The sequence below is a fragment of the Sceloporus occidentalis genome, unplaced genomic scaffold (assembly GCF_023333645.1).
Source record: "Sceloporus occidentalis isolate IW3139 unplaced genomic scaffold, rSceOcc1.0.p SCAF_91, whole genome shotgun sequence".
Lineage (NCBI taxonomy): Eukaryota > Metazoa > Chordata > Lepidosauria > Squamata > Phrynosomatidae > Sceloporus > Sceloporus occidentalis.
Window position 1 is genome coordinate 3,850,792 of NW_028317071.1, and position 21,060 is coordinate 3,871,851.

Below are 21,060 nucleotides of genomic sequence, written 5' to 3' on the forward strand. Positions count from 1 at the left end.
ACAAGCTGGCTACCTCACCTGCGGATCGGGAGGCCAAAAAGTTGATGCCTTAGCCAAAAAGTCCTACTCGACTTCTGCGTTAGCGGTAAAGGCCTCTAACTATGCGGCTTGCATGGGGGCGTATATACAAGCCCTCATGGAAGACATCTCGCTCTTGGTTCCTGATGTCCCAGATGAGATCCAGAGAAAACTGGTGGAGATCCGCGATGAGGCCCATTCCATCGGAAGCTGGATCATAACCGCTTCCAGGAACATAGCTGACTGTTCCGGCCGTTCCATGACTGCCTCCCTTGCTCTGCATCGCCATGCCTGGTTGAGGGGTTCTGACCTGAACCCGAACGTAAGAGCTACCATTGAGGACATGCCCTTAGATGACTCCGGTCTCTTCCATTCAGAAACCGACGAGCGCTTGAATAGGAAATATCGGATGAAGGCTGCGGCGAAGAAACACGGCATGTCCTCCACGGCCACCCAGCCCTTCAAAAAGAGAGGCCGGCCCTGGCAGTTTCATCCTCAGCAGAGACCCTTTTATCAGGACCGCTCGGGACAACAGCAGGGATCCCAGCGGCAGCGCTATCCATCACAATCTTCAACCTCGTCGGGCCGTCGGAACGCAGCCCCGGGTAGGTACCGCAAGCCCCGACGTCAGGAGCCAGACCACTCCAAGAAGAGGTCTTGAAGCCGTCCTGCGCACTTCGCCCATTCTGATCCATTCTTCCTAGACAAACTACGCCCCTTCTTTAACATCTGGGCTTCCATCTCAAATGACTCGTGGGTCCTTAAAATAGTCCGAAGGGGTTATGCCCTCGAGTTCAGTGAGCTCCCACCAACTGGAGCCTTTATTTCCACTATCCCCTCGGGCACCCTTCTCGACGAAGTGCGCTAGTTGATGGACAAGGGGGCGATATCACCAATCGACCCGGACTGTTTTCCCGGTGCTTTTTCTCGAGGTACTTCACAGTGCCCAAGCCTGACAGAGGCATCAGACCCATATTGGACTTAAGGGCCCTCAACAGGTTCTTGTGTTATAAGCGCTTCCGTATGGTAACTCTAGCCTCCATTCTCCCTCTGCTCCGCCAGGGCCTCTGGTTCGCGACCATCGACCTGAAGGACGCTTACTTCCACATCGAGATTCACGACTCCCACAGGAGGTTCCTCGCCTTCGCCATCAGTTCCGACGCATACCACTACAACGTGCTTCCCTTCGGCCTAGCAACAGCTCCAAGAGTTTTCACAAAATGCATGGCCCCGGTAGTGGCCTACCTGCACCGGAAGGGCTTCAGAGTCTTCCCGTACCTGGACGATTGGCTACTGGCGGCAGTCTCCCCGGAGGAACTGCTGGAGACGACTGCATTCACCCTGAGTCTGCTGTCTTCTCTCGGTCTGGTGGTGAACATGGACAAGTCCCATCTTACCCCGTCAAGACAGGTCAAGTTCATCGGAGCCGTCCTCGACTCCGAGGACTGCACTGCTTACCTCCCTCAGGATCGATTCTGATCATTAGGATCAGCCGTCCGCACCTGCCTGTCCCAGAGAAAGGTGAGGGCTCGGGACATTCAAGTGGCTCTGGGACATATGGCCTCGACAACCTTCGTCACCCCGTGGGCGAGACTTCGGTCCAGACTTCTCCAGGCTTGGTTTCTGTCGGTCTTCAACCCAACGACAGACCACCCGTCAGAGCGCCTGTCCATCCCGAAGTCAGTCGCCCGCTCGCTACGATGGTGGCTAGACTCCCGAAACGTCTGCGCCGGTATGCCCTTCTCTCCTCCCAGCCCGGACATCACCCTGACGATGGACGCATCTCTGGACGGATGGGGCGCCCACCTGCAGGACCTTGTGGTAAAGAACTTATGGTCCCTAGAGGAAAAAGCCCTCCACATCAATGCGCTGGAAATGTTGGCAGTCGAGAAATCCCTTCGGGCTTTCGAGTCCCTGGTCTCCAACAAGGTAGTCCTCCTTCAGACAGACAACACCACTGTCATGTACTACCTGAACAAGCAGGGTGGCACCAGGTCCAAGACACTGCTGGGGCTTGCCCTAAGGATCTGGGACTGGTGCATCCCAAGAGGGATCCTGCTTCAGTCAGTTCATCTACCCGGGAAGGACAATGTCTTGGCGGACCAGCTCAGCAGGTCCTCCTCGGCATGCCACGAATGGACACTGCATCCCGAGGTAGTTACGGACATCTTCCGTCGGTGGGGGACTCCTCAGGTAGATCTCTTCACGACAGTACACAACAGCCACAGTCCCCAGTTCTGTTCCCGAATGCCCTCCGCCGGATCCCTAGGAGATGCATTCGCATTCGACTGGACCAAAGGGATGCTGTACGCCTTCCCGCCGTTTCCTCTGCTTACCAGAGTGGTGTCCAGGATGCTGTCGGACAATCCAGATGCGATCCTCATCACCCCGTGGTGGCCCAGACAACCGTGGTTTCCGTGCCTGCTCCACTTGTCCAGAGACAACTTCCTGAGACTCGACACTTGTCCCGACCTGCTCACGATCCAGGACGGATGGATCAGGCACCCGGACATCGAGAACCTGCCCTTGGTTGCATGGAGGATCCATCCCTAGCTGCATTGCTGGACTCGGTGCGGACCGTTGTCCTCGCAGCACAGAAGCCTTCCACCCAGAAATCTTATGCTTCGAAATGGAAAAAATTTTTGTTATTTCTAGCCGACAAGGACCTATCTCCAGCCCAGGTGACGCCGCCGATAGTGCTGGAATTCCTGATGGCGCTTTTGGAGGCCGGGCTATCCCTCACCTCCATTAAGTGCTATCTATCGGCAATTTGTTCTCATTTTCAGTTTGGGGGCAAACCTTCTTTTTTCAGAGACCCACTAGTCAAGAGTTTCCTGAAGGGGTGTGCCAACCTACACCCCCCTGTTTTGGTCCCGACCCCGGCTTGGAGCCTGGACTCCGTGTTGCTTGCGTTGCAGTCCAAGCCGTTTGAACCGATGGCCACAGCTGACTTGAGACTGCTGTCATGGAAGACGGCTTTCCTGGTGGCTATCACCTCAGCCCGCCGTGCGGGCGAGCTCTGTGCCTTGCGGAGGGACCAGCCTTTTCTTATTTTTCATAAGGACAAGGTCGTCCTCCGTACCGACATTACTTTCTTACCAAAGGTGGTTTCGGCCTTCCACTTGTGTCAGGACATTGTGTTGCCTACCCTGGCCCCCAACCCGACCACTGAGGTCGAACGTGCCTTACATGCTTTGGACGTTCAGAGGGCCTTGGCTTTCTACTTGAACAGGACCGCGGGGTCGAGCCGCTCCGATAGACTATTCCAATGCTATTCGGAGCCGAAGAAGGGACTGCCGGTGTTCACGCAGAGGTTTTCCAAGTGGGTGGCGAGTACCATCCATCTCTGCTACGAACTGTTGGGCAAACCTCTCCCAGCTAGGGTTCGTTCTCACACAACCAGGGCGGTGGCAGCTTCCTCCGCTTTTTTGTCGGGAGTCCCTTTGGAGGACATTTGCAAGGCCGCCATATGGTCCCAGCCAATGACATTTATTAAACATTACAGGCTGGATGTGAGGGCCAAACGGGTTGCAGCCTTTGGAAGGGCGGTTTTGGTTTCTGGGTTGCACTGACCAGGAGATGTTATGTGCCTTGATTGTTACTATATGCCTTGAGTTATTAGTATCTTGCACTGTGAATCTTGAATATGTTTATTCCTATGATTCTGACCATTACATGACTGTAATATGGTCTCTTCCTTCAATGTCAGAGACACTACTTTGGCCTTCATCTGTTCTATGGGCCTATGTCTTTGTGTATAATCTGCCAATGTACTAATGTGGACCACTCTTATCTGAACACTGTCTATACTGTGTCATCGCAGTGATGGAATATGATTGAGGGTTGACTGAAACTCCCTGTTGAATATTCTGTTCGTACACGGGGGGGGGGGGGGGGGTGTCTGTTGGTTTCATACCATGTATTGGTCTTGGTACAGAAAAGACTGACAAAGGTTTTTGGTTCTATGAGTTTATTGTCAAATAAACCAAAGTGTTTGAACCACTTTTTGTCTCAGGACACTCCCTCCGCCGTCACCTAAGCTTGTCAGTCTAACCCATTTGTATGATTCGCAGAGACCACGAAGAAGAAGGACAGGTTGCTTACCTGTAACGGTATTTCTTCGAGTGGTCATCTGCGAATACATACAAATCCCGCCCATCCTCCCCTCTGTGTCCTGCTCTTATTGGCTCATTCTCATGTCGCTTACGCGGTGAAAAATTTCAGAACTGGGGAAAGAGCGGGAAAGCAGGGGCTTTATAAGAGGTGGGCGGGGTTACCGCCAAAAAGTTTCTATATGTTGCAAAGTGTACTTTGCCCAGTGATTCTAGAAGTTTCCGAGCAGCACTGCGCAGGCGCAGTGAAACCCATTTGTATGTATTCGCAGATGACCACTCGAAGAAATACCGTTACAGGTAAGCAACCTGTCCTTTTCTAACTGACAACTCTGAGAATTCCCTGCCAGCTGGTCATGCTGGCAGCTTCTGAGATTTGTATTCCAGAAATGGAACATTTCCAAGCACCTGGAGTAATGCTTTGTGCAGGGCTGCTGTTGTGTTTCCCCTTCCCTACCATCACAAGGGTGTTATTGAAGGTGCTAAAGATTTGTAGCTTGACCCCGCTTTCTCTTTCACTGCTCGGTTCTCCTCCTCAGATGTGAGAACTGCATGTCCCGGTTCCGGACACACCGTTCTCTCTTCAAGCACCTTCACAGCTGCTCCGACCCGGCTGCTACCCGCCAGTCTCCAGCCCTGATGGCTGAGAAGCCCGTCTTACTTCCTACTTCCAGCATGGAAAAGGAGCCCCCCGGGAAAGTGTTAGAGGAGCTCCCAAAGCTGCAAAGCGTCATCCAGCACATCAAGAAGGAAGCCACACTCCCTGGTAAGGCGGAGGAACCGCTGGCTCCTGACTTGCTCTCAGCCAACCTGCACGGCAGCTCCCTGGAACCGGGGCCGCTCTCTTCGCCGGCCGCCCACTCATACCCTTTGCTGGAACAGACCCTCTTTGGGCCACCCACCCTGGCAAGGTTCTCTGAACCACCTCACCCTTCCGTCCCGGGACCTTTCCTGCCCTACATGCACCCCCAGGGCTATGCGTTACCTCCCACTGCCGTGCAGAACCGCCTCAGGCCCTTCCTACCAGGACAGGCTCTCCCCGTTTCCAATGCCGTGTGGAAGAAAAGCCAAGGTGAGCAACCGCCTTTTTTCCTTCTGATGAGCCAACAGTTTCTGTGTGAAATCCCATAATGAAATTGCCCTCAAACCTCTGCAGTATCAGGAGGCCAGTTACCAGGGATTTTGGGTGCCAGAGGAGAACCTTTGGTCTAGCTCAGCAGCCCTCCAGGTAGGGTTGGATTACAGCTCCCATCAGCCCTAAGAGATAATAGAACAGTGATGAGGAGTTATGGGAGTTGCAGGCCAGTCCTATCTGGAGGATCCCACTTGGTCCAGCAGGTGACACTGCCTTTATATCAGGGACCTGGCCAGCTGACTGCAGACACCATTACATGCCCAGGAATGTAAGGCCAGCAGAGGTCAGATTTGATTCTGCATATAAAGTGAGGTATTTCTGTGTCTTTGTGATCACAAGGTGGAGAATCAGTATTTGTGCATGTAGCAAAAAGTGCAGAATCCAACTCTCTGTGTGGTTGGGGATTCTGGGGCAGGCTTGGATTCCCTTGGAGGAGAAGAGAAAGAGCTGAGACTCTTCTGCTGTTCCATGTTAGGCATTAAAGTAACATCAGTCTTTTGTTTTAAATGAGCAGACATTTGTATTGGCTCACAGACGGCTCTGTCATATTTATCTTGGGAGTCTTTGGCCAGAGTCAGTACAGGTTGGTTCTCCCTTTTCCAGAATGCTTGGGACCAGAATTGTTTGAGATCTCGGAATATTTACATATACAGAATGAGATCCCAAGATCTAAACTTAAACTAAGTTTAAACATGAAATTAATGTATGTTTCATATATACTTTTAGCCTGAAAATAATTTTATACACAATATTTTTAATACTTTTGGGCATGAAACAAAGTTTGCTTATGCTAAGCCATCAGAGAGCAAAGGTGTTACTCACCCATGTGGAGAGTTGTAGAATATTCTGGACAAGGGAGAGTCAACCTGTAATCCTGGGCTTTTTTCCTACAGTTTTGTTCTCTCTCCACCCACCGACACATGAATATCCTGCGCCCTGCATTGGAGGAAGCTAATTGTAATCCATGGAAACTCAAGATAAATAGAAAAAATGATACAGGGCTTTTTGTTGTTGTGCTAGAAAATCTCTCTCCTTGAGAAATGTGTGAAGTTTTGATACTCACTAGTAAATTCCTGCCTGCTTTTCTCCCTGGCAGGACACTCCTCCAACAGCCGCATTGTGTGGGAACACACCCGGGGCCGCTACAATTGCCTGCAGTGCCCATACTCCACAGCCTCCCGGGAGGAGATGACCCAGCACACGGAAGACCACCGGAAGAACCCTTCCCCACCCAGCCGCTTGGATGGAGAAATGGGTGAGTCCCCAGAGGAGCCCTGAACAAGGAGACCCTCAGGAAGGGGGAAAGCACCACACCTGTGTCAGTATCTTTGCTCTCCTTTTATGAGGCCACTTTTGTTATCTTAAAAATTAATGGAATGTGTTTGGACCCAGGAATGGGGCAGGGAGACATGGCTTCAATTTTGACAGGTCCTAACAATCCAAGTACGCAGCCACCTCATCTCTTGAACCTCTCTTTTTTTCAGATTTTGGAGTTGCCATTCCTTCATTCCACCCAAAATTGACGTCTCTGGAAGTGGAGAACTCCCTATTTTCGCCATTGTGAGGCTTTCACAGCTTTTTACAATGATTTTTTTCTTCTGAAGGAGTAGAGAGGATGATGGGGTGAAGAGACTGACTCCAAAAAAAAAAAAAAAAAAGATGCACATGCATAAATGCATCCCTTAAGACACCTCACAACCGACTCCACCCCACTTTGTCTTGCTTCCACTCTTTAAACCGTCTGTGAGCAACTGACAGCCATTGAGGTGGAACTTTTTATGGTGATAATAATTATTGATACTTAATTTAATCTAGAAATTTTCTGTGCATCTTTTTTAAAACAAGAGTTCTCTTGCTTTAAGGCAAAAACTTCTTACTGTCTCTCAGGGTGGGGTGGGGGGGGCTCAATACAGATAAAGATCAGGTTTGCTCAGGTTTGTTAGTGGGCTACTGCTGCTTTTTTTGGAAGGGGGGACAAATAAATGGGAATCGTACAGAAAGCAAAGAGGGTGCTGCGTCTGTGTCTTTTGTGCAGAATGAAGGCAAGAGAGAGAGAGATTGTGTTTTCTCCAGCCATTTGAATCCATCCATAAGAGACCTCCCCAAAGTTGGCATCACTAATGCTGTCCTCCTCTTCCTCCCTTCTGAGGTCTGACCTTCCAACAAGTGCTGGACTTAAAAGAAAAAGGTGAAACTGTCTAATCTATATTCACAATGCCCAAGAGATTTGGGGGGGGGGGGGAGGGACCATATAGCCTCATTCTTTGTCAGATCTACTAACCCTCTAGAGCAGGGCTACTCAAACTGGTGGTCCCTGGACCTAGTGCCAGTCCCTGGCAAGTTTCTAGCAAAGAAACAAGCCCTTGTAGCCCATGGGCACAAAGCTAATGCTGTTCTTCCTGGTACACTGGGAAGAAATAACTGCCAGTCCACCACATCAGATACTCTGAGAAACTCTGGAGTATGGTGCAAGTGTCTGTAGACAGTCTATTGCATTGCCAGTAGTAATAACGCCTCTTGAGATTAATTCACCCCTAAAAGTGCATTGTTTTAATATAAGCAATAACACAAGATACATTTTGGGGGGGAGGGTTCTTCATTATACAGTTTATTTATTTATGGTATTTATACCCTGCTCTTCAGCCCTAAAGGCTCTCAGAGTGGCTTAAAGATACTTATTCAGACAGTTCCCTGCCCTCACAATCTTAGATTGCCTTTACAATCTAAAATGACATGATACAAAAGGAGAAAAGAATAGTGGTGGGGAAGAAGGGGGTCAGGTCCAGTGGTTCTTCTTTCCCTCTGAGGCCTGGACCGAAGGCAGATGGACTGCAGGAAGGGCTCTGCTTCTTATTACAAAACAGTAAAAAAAGAATTGTGAAGAATTGTGAGGGCAGCCATGAAAGAACTAGAAAGGATCCTAAAAAGTAAAGATATACAACTGAGCACAAAAGCCGTTGTATTCCCCATATCTGTGTATGGATGCGAGAGCTGGACAATTAAGAAAATAGAAAAGAAAATGAATAGCAGTAGCAGAGCAGAGCTAGCATAACAGCTAGGTCAAGAGGGTGGCCCTTGCCCTTGGCAGGAGCTGACTCACCTTTCTTCTGCCACCCTGAGCCCAGAAAGCCCTCTTGCGGGGCAAGAGTGGGCAGGGGCAAGGAGGTCTCCAAGAGGCCGTGTCCTATGAGAAACACCTGAGGGAGCTGAGGATGTTCAGCCCCAAGAAGAGAATGTTAAGACGTGATATGATAGCCCTGTTTAAATATTTGAAGGGATGTCCTATTGAGAAGGGACCAAGCTTCTTTTCTGCTGTTCCAGAAAATAGGGCCCAGTTAAGCAATGGATGCAAGCTCCACGAAAAGAGATTCCAGCTTAACATTCGGAGGAGCTTCCTGACAGTAAGGGCTGTTTGACAGAGGAATACACTCCTTCCTTGGAGATTGTGGTGGAGTCTCCTTTGGAGGTCTTTAAACAGAGGCTGGGTGGCCATCTCTCAATGGGGATGCTTTGACAGAGTTCCTGCATGGCAGAAGAAGGGGGTTGGACTGGATGGCTTTGGCAGTCTTATCCAACTCTACAAGTCTACGATTCTGTAATTTTAGAACCACCCTGACGAAGCACCTAAAGATGTCTGGTGTAAGGTTGGGCAGAGTGGGCTTCTTTTCCAGAGCCAGGGCCCAGTCCAATATGGCTGGACCCCAGCGAGCCTCAAATCTGTAGGGGGCAGAAGGCTCATCCCTGAACTATATATATATATATATATATATATATAACATTAAAAACACCATCCATCACTAAACACGTCAAACACTAAACATACTGTAGCGGGTGATCCCAAACCCACGAACCCGAAGGCCCGTGGCCTGCGAGAGGACAAGCAGAGTCAAGGAGACCGATCTGGCTAGAATAAAAACGCTTTATTTTCTGCGCAGGGCAGCAGCACACCAAAGTAGGCGTCACCAAGGCTGCAGCACTGATGGCTTCTTGCCACCCCCCTTTTATGCCCTTCGCAGAGGGCTGTTTTCTAAACAACAAGCGATTGGTTGCGTTCACTGTTCACTCAATGGTCCTGTATTTTCTTCTTGGCATTACATCTGCTTGGAGCCTGGAATGTACAGAGATAGCTAGCTACTGCAAAAGAGATACTTAGCTGAGCTAGCTAAACTCCTCAAGGCCACTTGCTAAACACAGGCCATTGTATTCAGAGTTCTCTAGAGAAAGGAGGGGGTGATAAGTAAGTGCGTGCCGCAGTAAAAAAGAGTGGGGGGCCATCATAGCCCATGCACTTTACTCTGAGGCTCATTCTATAAGCCTTCTGCAACCACTCATTCTTTTGCAAAGCTTTGTACAGAAAGCAAGAAAGCATTATTATGTCCCTCTCAATACTACAAAGACTTGACAAACATCACATAACTTAAACGACAAAAACACAACATCCTCAAAACACTTAATTATTTCTCAGCTCTTCATTTCTACTGAATTTCAGTTAACATTTCCTGCTTCCACGTTTTACTAAAATTTAAATTTGCCTCCATATTTATATAACCATTATTTCTCTTTGTAAAATTAAATCAAAAATATAATTGTTATTCTTTTTCATTTCAAACCAATAACAAAAATGGATCCCTATTCCTCCTTCAGATAATATATAAGCGGACCCTATTTGTTTTGTCCCAAGAGCGATGCTATGGACTTTGGGTGTAGTAAGGCCTCTGGCTCTCGGGAACATAGCCAGAACAAAAGACTTGTCCACAAATTTCTAAAGTTTCAAAAGCTTTACTGGTTATAACATAAATAACATGAAACTGATTTCTTCTTTCTCAATAGTCCTTCCTAAGTACCTTGCTCTCTTCTTGGTGGATTCTATCTTTCTTCTTTTGAGGACTATCTTTCCTCTTCTGTGGACTTATCTTTTTGTTAAAGGAAAATACTCTCTCCAGGTCTGACTTGGCTGAAATCTTACTACACACTGAAAATAACTAGCAGTGTTGGCCAACAAGCCTGGAAGATAATTCCCGGAAATGTTTGTCCCAAACCCGCTGAATCCCCCCAGATCACACGGAATATTCAGTCACAATTCCCAGAAAATTCCCATAATGTTAAAATCGCGGATGTTTTGCAAATAAACGTAAACATAATTGAATAAAAATAATTGTAACTTATTTCAACTCTCAAAATCACCATTGAACCAAACAAAGAATCTTTCAGTCCTTTTAAGATATTTATTTTGACATGAAGGGGGTTCAGGAACCTTTGTGCCAAATAGAAATGTGTTCGGCTGCAACCGCACTGCAGAAATAAATCCAGTTTGACACCCTTTTAATTGCCATGGCTCAGTGCTAGGGAACCCTGGGAATTCTAGTTTTCGGAGACATTTAACCTTCTCTCTCAGCAAACTCTGGTGTGACAACAAACTACAATTCCCAGGATTTCATAGCATGGCAGTAAAAACGGTATGAAACTGGGTTGTCTCTGGAGTGAAGATGCAGCCTGAGTTAGGTCCAAGACACACTGCAGAAATAAACCAGTTCAAGACCACTTTAGGTGCCCTGGCTCAGTGCTATGGAATCCTGGGAATTGTCTCTGGAGTCTGGAGTGAAAATGCAGCCTGAGTTGGGTCCAAGACACACTGCAGAAATAGTCCAGTTTGAGACTGCTTTAACTGCCCCTGGCTCAGTGCTAGGGAACCCTGGGAATTGTAGTTTTGTGAGAAAGAGCTCTGGTGCCACAATGAACTACAATTCCCATGCATCTGAGGAAATACGCTTAAGTCTAGGAAAGCTCATGCTGCCAACTTTTCTTTCAGTGAGACTCAAAGGTGCTACAAGATCTCTCTCTCTCTCATCATCACCATCATTATCATCATTATTAAATCCAAATGCAGCTGAAGAAGTGGACTTAAATTGGCAACACTGATATCCTATAGACTCATTCTCTTGGGCTGTGATCTGGAAGCGTGGAGGCAATTCCCTTGTCAAACCAGGGAATCCTGGGAATTGTAGTTTGTTGTGACATGTTGAGACTCTGCTTTTACCGGCAGCCAGGGCTCCATGCATGAAATTCTGGGCTTGGTGGTTTGTTGTGCCCAGAATCCCATCATCGCAGGGAGCCTTGCAGTTAGAAGCAGTGCCAAACTGGATTATTTCTGCAGTATGGATGGCAATGGAAAAGGGAACGAAAAGAGAGCCGCAAAACAAAATTCTGGGAAGACAGGGCAGGGATGCCAACTTAGCAGGTGCTCTGCCCATGCTCAGAGGCATATTTAATCACTAACACACACACACACACTCAGGGACATCACATTCACATGATCACACAGCAGCCACTTTGCTTTCCCCTGAAGCCTGAATGCCTGAGGGGGAGGCAATCACTGTCCTCTCTCTGATTGGCTGAAAACTGTTAGTGTGATTCCTCCAAACGGTTGGTTGGTTGGTTTGCTCTTGCTCCGTCCTCGCTCTCTCAGAGGGAGTCATTGAGAGAGAGAGAGAGAGAGTTTTTTCTCCAGCCCTCTCTCTGATTGGCTGAAAACTGTTACACTCCAGCAGTCTGGAGCTGAAAGGGCCAAAGTCACGGAAAAGGCACTGAATTAGAGCCAGGCGCGAAAATCACACGAAAAGCTCTGAAAAGTCCCCGTTTTCGCGTGAAAGTCGCGAAATTGGCAACACTGCTAACTAGAGAGAGACAGCATAAGACCCTGGGATTTCCCACAATCCTTGCCTTTCTTAAAGCTGTATATCTCTATTTTCCCTTCTAAACTAATACATAGAAAACCTATTATAATCTTAACTAAATATATGTCTCAAGAGCATCAAAGATGCTCTGGAGGCATGACACTATCCCTTTTCAGATTTACTTAAAGGTTTCATCCTCAACATTTGAGTGCATTTGTCAGTTTCTATATACAGTGGACCCTTGTTATACGCTGGGGTTTGGTTCCAAGATCCTCCGTGTATAACAAAATCCGTGTATGCTCAAGTCCCATTAAGTATAATGACATAGCAAAATGGTGTCCCTAATAAAAAATGGAACATCAAGGTAAATTTATACTTTTTTGGAACATTTTCAAACCGTGTATGCTTAAATCCGTGTATAAAAAATCCGTGTATAAGAAGGGCCGACTGTACAGTCATCCCTCCACATTTGTGATTTTGACTTTTGCGGATTTGATTATTAGTGGAGTTGGTTAATTTATGTTCTCTAGAAATCTTTGGAAGTCATCCAGCACAATTCTATGATCAAAGTCGGCCAGAAGTCATGTTGGAGGACCTAAAGAGAGCAATTGTCTAGGCATCTGTAGTTCCTCCAGTGCAATTCTATGGATAAATTCAGGATCTAGAGGTTCCTAGAGAAGTGTTCTCATGTAGAAGAAGAAGTGCTTTTTTAAAATTTGTGGCATTTGCACTTTCACGGGGGTCCTGTGCTGCTAATCCCAGCAAAGGTGGAGGGTCCACTGTAATAACATATTTTCCATAACCCTTCTCTTATATCTGGACATTGTCCCTGAATTTTGTGGGAACTTTGTCACCATCCTTCCCAGATGGACCACCACATGGGTGCCTCTGCCAGGCCCAGGCCCTTTCCAGGGGCTGGCTCCCCCTTTCTCTTCCTCTTCTGAGCCATAGATATGTTTTTATTCGGTCAGTGACCAGCAAGATCCAAAAAAGCACAATACAAAGTGTGGCAACATACTTCAAGTGATACACAATAAATCAAAATAAAATAGTCATATAAAAGTACACTCTCCTGTGATTTTATACATGTCATAATCACCCACATGGCTGCCTTCCTTCCCAGGACCAATGCCAGAGGGCAGCCCTAGGCCAAGCTGGCTTTGGGGCCTAAAGACCCCTAACATGGGGTGACCTTTGGACCCATGGCAGCCAATAGTCTCTGGAACAGTGGGAATAGCGGCCATAAATAAATAAATGTAGTAGTAGTGAGCCAGCATGGTGTAGTGCTTTGAGCATTGGACTGTGACTCTGGAGACCTGTGTTTGAATCCCAGCTTGGCCATGAGTACCCATTGGGTGACCCTATTTATTTGTTTACCTTATTTACAGCATTTATATCCTGCTCTTCCGCCGGAAAGGCTCTCAGAGCGGCTTACAGATAGTTATTCAGAGGGTTCCCTGCCCTCAGGCTTACAATCTGAAAAGACAGGACCCAAAAGGAGAAGGGAATGGCGCTGGGGAAGAAGGGGATCAGCTCCAGTGGTTTTTCGCTCCCTCCTTCTGAGGCCCGGACTGAAGGGAGGGATCGGCTTCTTTATTATTATTATTATTATTATTATTATTAAAGTGTATTTATGAAGCGCTGTAGATCTTGACCTTAGGCGGCAAGCCACACTCTCTCAGCCTCAGAGGAAGGCAATGGCAAGCTCCCTATGGACAAAGTTGGCCAAGAAAACCCCAGGATAGGGTCACCTTAGAGTTGCTATAAGTTGGAAATGACTCGAAGACACACAATAACAATAGCAATAGCAATAATAATAATAATAGGCACACAACAGAATAACGATGAAAAGAAACAACAGTAATGGTTATTGTCATCTCGTTATTATTATTATTTTTATTAAATCATTATTAAATTATTTATTTTATTTTTATTATTAATTTTTATTATTAAAGTATTATTATTATTATTATTTAGCACAAGAGCCCCGCCCCGGAAGCAGCAGGGAATCATTTCCGTTCTGGATGGGAAACGGCCGGCTCATTTCCACCTGGTTACCTAGGAAACGAAATCCTGCGCCGGAAGTGGGCGACCATAAAGAAAAGGGTTAGAGCGGCCGTGGCGAGCTTCCGCTCCCTTCTAGCCTTTCTGTGGCTTCCATTTCCAAGTGCAAAATACAGTAGTTTTGAAAGAGTCTTCTTTCAAAAAAGAAGGGAAGGGAAATGGAGTCTTTGTGGGCAACAGGGCCTGTACTGCAGCCATTCACTCAAAACCACAAGGTTGCGAGTTCAAGACCAGCACAAGGGCCCAAGCTCGACTCAGGCTTGCATCCTTCCGAGGTCGCTAAAATGAGTACCCAGACTGTTGGGGGCAAATTAGCTTACTTGCTAATTAGCTTACTTGATGTTCACCGCTATGATCTTTGGAATAGCGGTATATAAATAAAACAAATTATTATTATTATTAATAGTAATTGGACTTAAGGCATGCTGGGTTTAAAGATGCCTCATTGTAGCTAATGGGGGAATTATATTTAATATAACATTAGTAATGAGGTGACTCTCTTTAAAATACTGAGCAGCCTCCCTCTTAGGGGCCATTGAAGGAAGAACACGGGGGGAGCCATCCCTCGCGTCTGCGCATGCGCTTGCCTCCCTGTAGAGGCCGTTGAAGGAAGAACACGGGGGAAAAGTGAAACTGAACGCATAGTGCGCATGCTCATCGTCCCCTTCGGGAGGGGGGACACAAAGGAGGGTACGTCTCGCGCATGCGCGTCCAGGCCGTTGCCAAGGCCACCTGGCTCGCCCTCTCCTCCCCCCTCCCCGTGCTTTGGGCTCACACGCCTCTCTCGCGCATGCGCCGTGCCACCCGGTGCCGCTCCCGAGCGAGCGAGCGCGCGTAGACCGGGCAAGAGCGGCTCCTGCTCGGGGTTGGCGCGGTGCATTGTGGGGGAGTGGCTAAGGAAGTAAAATGGCGGACCTGGCCAACGAAGGTAGGCGGCGGCGGCGGAGCAAGAGGCTGAGGCGGTGGTGAGAGTAGCCCGGCCTGGAGGAGCAGGAGGAGGAGGCCCGAGGCTTCGAAGCAGAGGCCAGGCCGCATAAAATGAGCGAGGGAGGGCGCCTCTGAGCATGGGCAGAGTGCGCGCCCATATGAAGCCACCCTTCCGCCGTTCCTCTCACGTCCCTCTTCATAATGGAAACTTTAAGGGGGCCTCTGGGCATGTGGGGAGCGCCGGGCTGAGGGCGGGCCAGGCGGGGTATTTCTATCTGTCTTGCTTTGGGTTTCTCTAGGGCTGCGTCCACACTGGAGGAATAACCCGGTTTGGCGCCGCTTTAACTCTGGGAGTTGGAGTTTGTTATGGGGCCCAGAGCGGAGCGGAGCTCTGGGCCCCACAACAAACTCCAACTCCCAGAATTCCATAGCCTTGGGCCAGACAGAGTTACAGCGGTGCCAGATCGGGTTATTCCTCCAGTTGCTGTGGAGAGTTCCTCTGAGCGTGAGCAGAGGGCCCCCCTGGCCTTAGATCCCTTCATTAGAATGGACATCAGCAAGAGTGCCTCTGAGCATGGGAGGAGTGCGCAACCAATTGGGTTGCCTGAGCGCCAAACTCTTCCTTCTAATCATCCCATTTTGGGGGAGCAAAGTGGGATATAAACCCCCTTGCTGTCGTTGTCATCGTCCAGCCAGAATATCCAATTCGTTTGGTTTCTTTTGGGGAACGTTTCAGGTTCTGTTTGGGAGAACAAGGAATCCCATGCTTCTTTACTTGTGGCATTTCTACCCCACCCTTCAGCCCTAAAGGCTCTCAGAGCGGCTAAATAAACAAACTGAATTAAGCTCATAAAAGAGAGAAGAACTACTATGCCTCCTTTTTTCCTTTCCTGTTATTTAGCTCAAGGGTTTATATCCCATCCCACCTTTCTCCCAAATTGGGATTCAAGACGGGCTGCAATCATTTTTTAAAAGGCAGGGCTAAAACCATTGGTCCCCAAAAGTTAAAAATAATGATAATTCAATATTGCCAGCAGGGTTTGGGATTTTAATGACAATCGCAGTTTTAGGGGCAAGGGATTGTCCTTCCTAGATGGAAGAGTGTCTTCTGGGAGAACAGCTTGAAGCCTGTGGCTTAATGGAGACAATAAGGCTGTTTTTACTATTATTTTTCAAGCCCCCAAAACAAGCTCCATGGAAGCGATGCCAGAAGGTCAGGGTCAGGGACAACCTCCAGTTGGTTGTCTTCCAAAGCCCTCCAGAGAGACTGAAAAACATGAAGCTTTTCCATTCAGACATTTTGCAGGATACAGAGAGAGAAGGTGGTTTCCTCCTCTGTGGATGTGTCCGCACTGCAGAAATAACCCAGGTTGATGCCAGTTTAACTGCCATGGGATTCTGGGAATTGTAGTTTTGTGAGACCTTTAGCCTTCTCTGTCAGAGAGCTCTGGTTCTATATTCCATAACATGGACCCCTGGCAGTTCAAATGGTGTCAACCTGCTTTATGGCTGTAGTGCGGATTCAGCCTAAGATTCTGAACATCTTCTTGGCTGAAGTGATTTTAAAATGTGTACAGTGGGCCCTCCGCATTCACTGGGGTCGGGGGCACAGGATCCCCGCCAAACTGGAAAAACACAGATCACAAAACGTTTTTTAACCTGAGGGAGCACCTCTCTAGGGATCTCTAGGTCCTCCAGTGCAGGTTTGTGGTCAACATCTGCTGGACGTTGACCATAGAATTGCACTGGAAGACCTCCAAATGCCAAGAGAAGTGTTTTTGCAGCTGCCTCTAGATCCTTCAGCGCTGCTTCAGGTGGAACCTTGACCATAGAGTCAGACTGGAGGACCTAGAAATTCTTAGAGAGAGAGAACATATTAATCAAATCCGTGAATAATCAAGTCTGTAAAAGTCTGTATATTGTACCCAGTCAACTGTCTTGTAATATTTGTATTAATTTTGCCGTAAGAAACAAAATGAAATGAACACCTTTTGCCTGATGAAGAAGCCAGTGGAGCTTCAAAAGCTTGCAGGATGTATTTTGTGCATTTTGGTTGGCCCAGTATAGGTATTCCTGTTTTGGGGATTTTGGATGTTATTGTACTTTGGTGTACGGCCAACATAGCTTCCCCCAAATGTGTTTTAAAGAATAAGTCAGTGTTACATTTGGATGAGCAGCCTCATTGTGTAGCATAGGATGCAGGCGGAATAGCAGAGCCTCCTGTAGAGTTGAGTTAAATCCAGGAGAGTCCCAGCCACCTCCTGAAGGTCCTTTCTCCTGGGACTCCACTCTTTATAATTGCTTCCCTTTCCTGGCCTATAAAGTGCATCATAGGCTGAAAACCAGAGCACTGTTGTTATTGTTTACAGAGGTTTTTTCTCATTCGCTCCTCCTCCCAGCCGGCATCTGAATGGGGCTACTAAGAGTGCTGTTCCAGTGCTGGTAGTGGCGATGGATGGTTACCAGATTCGCATGTGATGCTCCTGCCCTGCAGCTGATCCTGTCTAACCTCCATTCCTTCTCCCCGCAGTCTGCCATGTGATTCTTGCAATGCTAAAGGAGAACTTTGAATGAGAGCCACTGATTAAATGGAGCTTGCTCCCCCCACTCAACTGGAAAGCTTTTCTAGGGTTAATCCTCTCTTACCCGATTTGTCCGAACTTGTTTGATTCCCACTGCTTAGGAATACAGGTTGAGTGCTTGGTCTAATGAACTGTTGTTGTTATTGGTTGAGTCTCTCTTCCTCATCTGAAATGCTCAGGACCAGGAGTGTTTTGGATTTTGGATCCCCCCTCAATTTTGGAATATTTGCATATACATAAGGAGATACCTTGGAGATGGGACCCAAGTCGAAACATGAAATCCATTAATATGCCTCTGAGGAAGTAACCTCAAGTCTTCGAAAGCCCATGCTACCAATTTCTTTCAATTAGTCTCAGAGGTGCTGCGAGATCCTTTTGCAAACTGATTTTCCAGCCTAGAGTCCAGAACGCACTGCAGAAATAATCCAGTTTGAGACCACTTTAACTGCCCTGACTCAGTGCTAGGAATTCCTAGGAACTGTAGTTTATTATGGCACCAGAGCTCTCTGACAGAGAAGGCTAAATATCACAAAACTACAGTTTCCCAGAATTTTCTAGCACTGAGCCAGGGCAGTTAAAGTGGTCTCAAACTGGATTAATTTTGCAGTGTGTTTTGGACCTAACACAGCTATGTTTTTCAATGAAATCCATTTGTTTTGTGTACACCTTATAAATATAGTGTGAAATACATAATGTTTTGAATGATTTTGTGCATGAGTCAAAGATTGTTTACACAGAACCATCACAAAGCAGACTCATGTAGACAATTTTGGATGTGAACATTCTGGATAAAGTGTACTCAGCTTCTACGTGGCTCTTTGGCCCATGTTCCCACAATGATCTGGACTGTTTTGGGAGAAAGCAGTCCAGAAACATCCAAGTTCTGCTTAGGATAAGGTGGGAATTCTGAGGCCCTCCAGATGAGGTTTAACTGCAACTCCAAGCATTCCCTGGCTGGCTGGTTACAATGAAATGCTACCGCATTGAGTCAGACTACTCAGAGCACAGAATTTTTGGGAAGTCTTCAAGGCAGACATGCTTTAGGAACAAGAACAGCATAAGATCCCTGTCAGGGAAAACTCCATAAAGGGCCTGCCTCGGGTGCGGGCAACTAGCCCTATGAATATTATTTTGGCTGAGCCAGCATAGACAAATGTCTGAAAGGGCACCATCGGCTACCCAGGTCAGTAATTTGGCACCTTGCATCCAACAATGGTTGACCTGTTGCCTTCAACCCCATTTGCACTTGTTAGTTTCCAGCTTTTGGTGTTCAAGGAGTTTCTAACCTGGCTGTCGTGGCTGATAACTGTTTCCTCCAGGAAAGTGCGTGATCCCTTTTCCTCATTATCTTTGTTCTCTCCATTGTTATTTATAAAGGGATAGCACTGTTCATCCATTTCAGGAAAATGATAAAGAGATGTATGGCACCTTTGTGGCTACAAGGTTTGTCATGGTGTGAGCTTTCATGGACTGCAGTCTTCCTCTTCTGGTGCAAGGAGTGTACAGTCCTTTCTATATATGTGTGTGTGTGTGTATGTGTGTGTGCGCGCACACATTTGTAAGAATACCAGAAGGGCTCCCCAGGATGAGAATGAAGGCCCATCTGTAACTACATCTCCTTTCACCCTATAGACAACCAGGTGCCTCTCGACTGTCGACAAGAAGAGCTGTAGTTCTTGTTTGTTTGCTCCAAGCTGTTATAGATTGCTTCTGCAAATGGAGCTTCCATGATTTGTCCTTGCTACAATTATCATAGATCTCTGCTCCTCCAGCATATCCCGGTGACTTGAAAAACTGTCTGAACAAATAGACCCGTTGTCAAATTTAGTGGCAGGGAGTTTGTATCCCTTCTAAAGACCTTCTGGATGTGTGTCTTTTGCAAAAGCAGCCCCTGCTTGTTCCCATTAAGCTTTTGCAGGCAGACTTCCTTAAGGATCACACCCTTAGCTAACATATTCAGGAGTGCTGCACTGGGGGTCCTGTTTTGTTTAGGGAATAGTTTGTTCAGGAGGCTTATAGGTAGCTTGGAAGAGCAGTAAATAAGTGCTTGATGCCCATTGAGGATGCCTCCTTCTCTGTTCCTGATGTTGTGCTCTCTCTCTCTCTCTTTTTTTTTTTTTTTTTTGAAACCAGGTCATGATTCTGTTGTGACTTGGGCGGGCAAACTACAGTATTGACATAGAAAGCTTGTAATATTATTAATTTATTTCTAGTCCATAAGTTGCTTTCCAAAAAAGCAACACAAACAAATGAAAGCAGCAAGAAATATGAGGCATGATATGCAAGGAGCTGGGCATGGGCCTGAATAGGTGCAGGAGACCAGCAGTTCACTTAAGGGACTGCTTAATATGTTGAACTCAGGGAATCATAGACTCATAGAGGTGGAAGAGACCAAAAGGTAAGTTTTGTTGTTTAAAGCCTTGCATGCTAGTATTGAAGGAGGAAAGCAGGTGTTAACAGGAAGAGACTTCCATAATGGTGGAGCCATTCCCAGGAAGGCACTGCCTTTGAGTTTGCTGTCCTAACCAACTTTTGTCTCTAGGAATATTTCTGTGACCACAATTGAAAATTTAGAAAAGAAAAGAAAAGTTGACTAGAAGAGGCTCTCAGTTTTGAGTGGGTTAGAGAGGAAACAGCATGTTGCATGCCTTTACATTAAGTAATGCAGCTTTCCTCCCTCCCTTTCTATATCTTTCTAGAGAAGCCAGCCATTGCACCGCCTATCTTTGTGTTTCAGAAGGATAAAGCACAGAAGGTAAGGATGGACCTCTTGAGAGTGGTGAGCTTCTTCTCATTCCTAGTTGTGGAGGGCTGACAGGCTTTCTTCATGCTTGCAAGTCAAGACAGAGACTCCATTTGCACAGCAGAAATAATCCATCTTGACACCTCTTTAACTGCCATGGCTAAGTCCTATGGAATTCTGGGGACTGTAGAGTGTTGTGGCACCAGAGCTCTCTGACAGGGAAGGCTGAACGTCTCACAAAGCATTCAGTTCCCAGAATTCTGTAGCATGGTATCAAACTGGATTGTTTCTGCAGTGTGGATGCGGTCAGTGGAATGTGACGCTTGTTGGAGGCGTGAATGGGGAAGAATGGGACTGGGCTATGTTTCTGATGTTTCTTCCTGCAGTGAGATCTTTCTTCTTGATTCCTCTGCTGGGGAACCCCATTGGGTTACAACTTAGACAAGTTTCTTTCTCTTCATACTGCAACTCCCAGAAATGTCTAGTTGGTGTGGCCATGAACCATTCTGGCTCTGGGGTTCTGGAAATCATAATAGAGAAAAACAGTAGTTTGTCCAAGCTTGATGTTGCGAGGGACTCTAAGAAGTGTTTCAGAGTATGGGCAGCATTTGCCACTTCAGCTGGGACCTTTGGAAGGTCAAGTGGGTGTACTAGAATGTACCCAACATCCCATGCCAGCTGCTTAGGGAAAGTAGGGTGCCAAAAGCCTTTCAAGTCAACCCATCAAGCCATTGGTGATTTTTATCATTTAGGAATCCATGAGATATTTCTGCAGAACTCTCCTAATTTGGAGGAAATTGCTGAG

General features: G+C 47.1%; 2 protein-coding genes across 7 annotated transcripts in view; both read left to right on the forward strand.

Annotated features, from left to right (window-relative positions):
• ZNF414 (zinc finger protein 414) overlaps window positions 1-13,937 on the forward strand; it is a 52,237-nt gene extending 38,300 nt beyond the window's left edge. Inside the window, exons 6-10 of one of the 3 annotated variants that reach the window (XR_016277833.1) lie at window positions 4,670-5,202; window positions 6,362-6,520; window positions 6,750-7,046; window positions 7,415-7,453; window positions 13,917-13,937. Coding sequence is in view for 2 of the 3 variants with exons in the window: in XM_089496589.1 (XP_089352715.1) it covers window positions 4,670-5,202; window positions 6,362-6,520; window positions 6,750-6,829 (772 nt within the window). In the remaining variant the exon portion in view is untranslated. Of the gene's footprint in view, window positions 1-4,669; window positions 5,203-6,361; window positions 6,584-6,749; window positions 7,273-7,414; window positions 7,454-13,916 lie in introns of those variants that run through there. The other 2 variants (XM_089496589.1, XM_089496590.1) reach the window with 2 other exon arrangements.
• Window positions 13,938-14,704: 767 nt separating this feature from the next.
• RANBP3 (RAN binding protein 3) overlaps window positions 14,705-21,060 on the forward strand; it is a 42,383-nt gene continuing 36,027 nt past the window's right edge. The window contains exons 1-2 of one of the 4 annotated variants that reach the window (XM_089496593.1): window positions 14,705-14,931; window positions 20,212-20,267. In XM_089496593.1, coding sequence (XP_089352719.1) covers window positions 14,910-14,931; window positions 20,212-20,267 — 78 coding nt within the window. In that variant the 5' untranslated portion in view covers window positions 14,705-14,909. Of the gene's footprint in view, window positions 14,932-19,925; window positions 20,268-21,060 lie in introns of those variants that run through there. The other 3 variants (XM_089496595.1, XM_089496592.1, XM_089496594.1) reach the window with 3 other exon arrangements.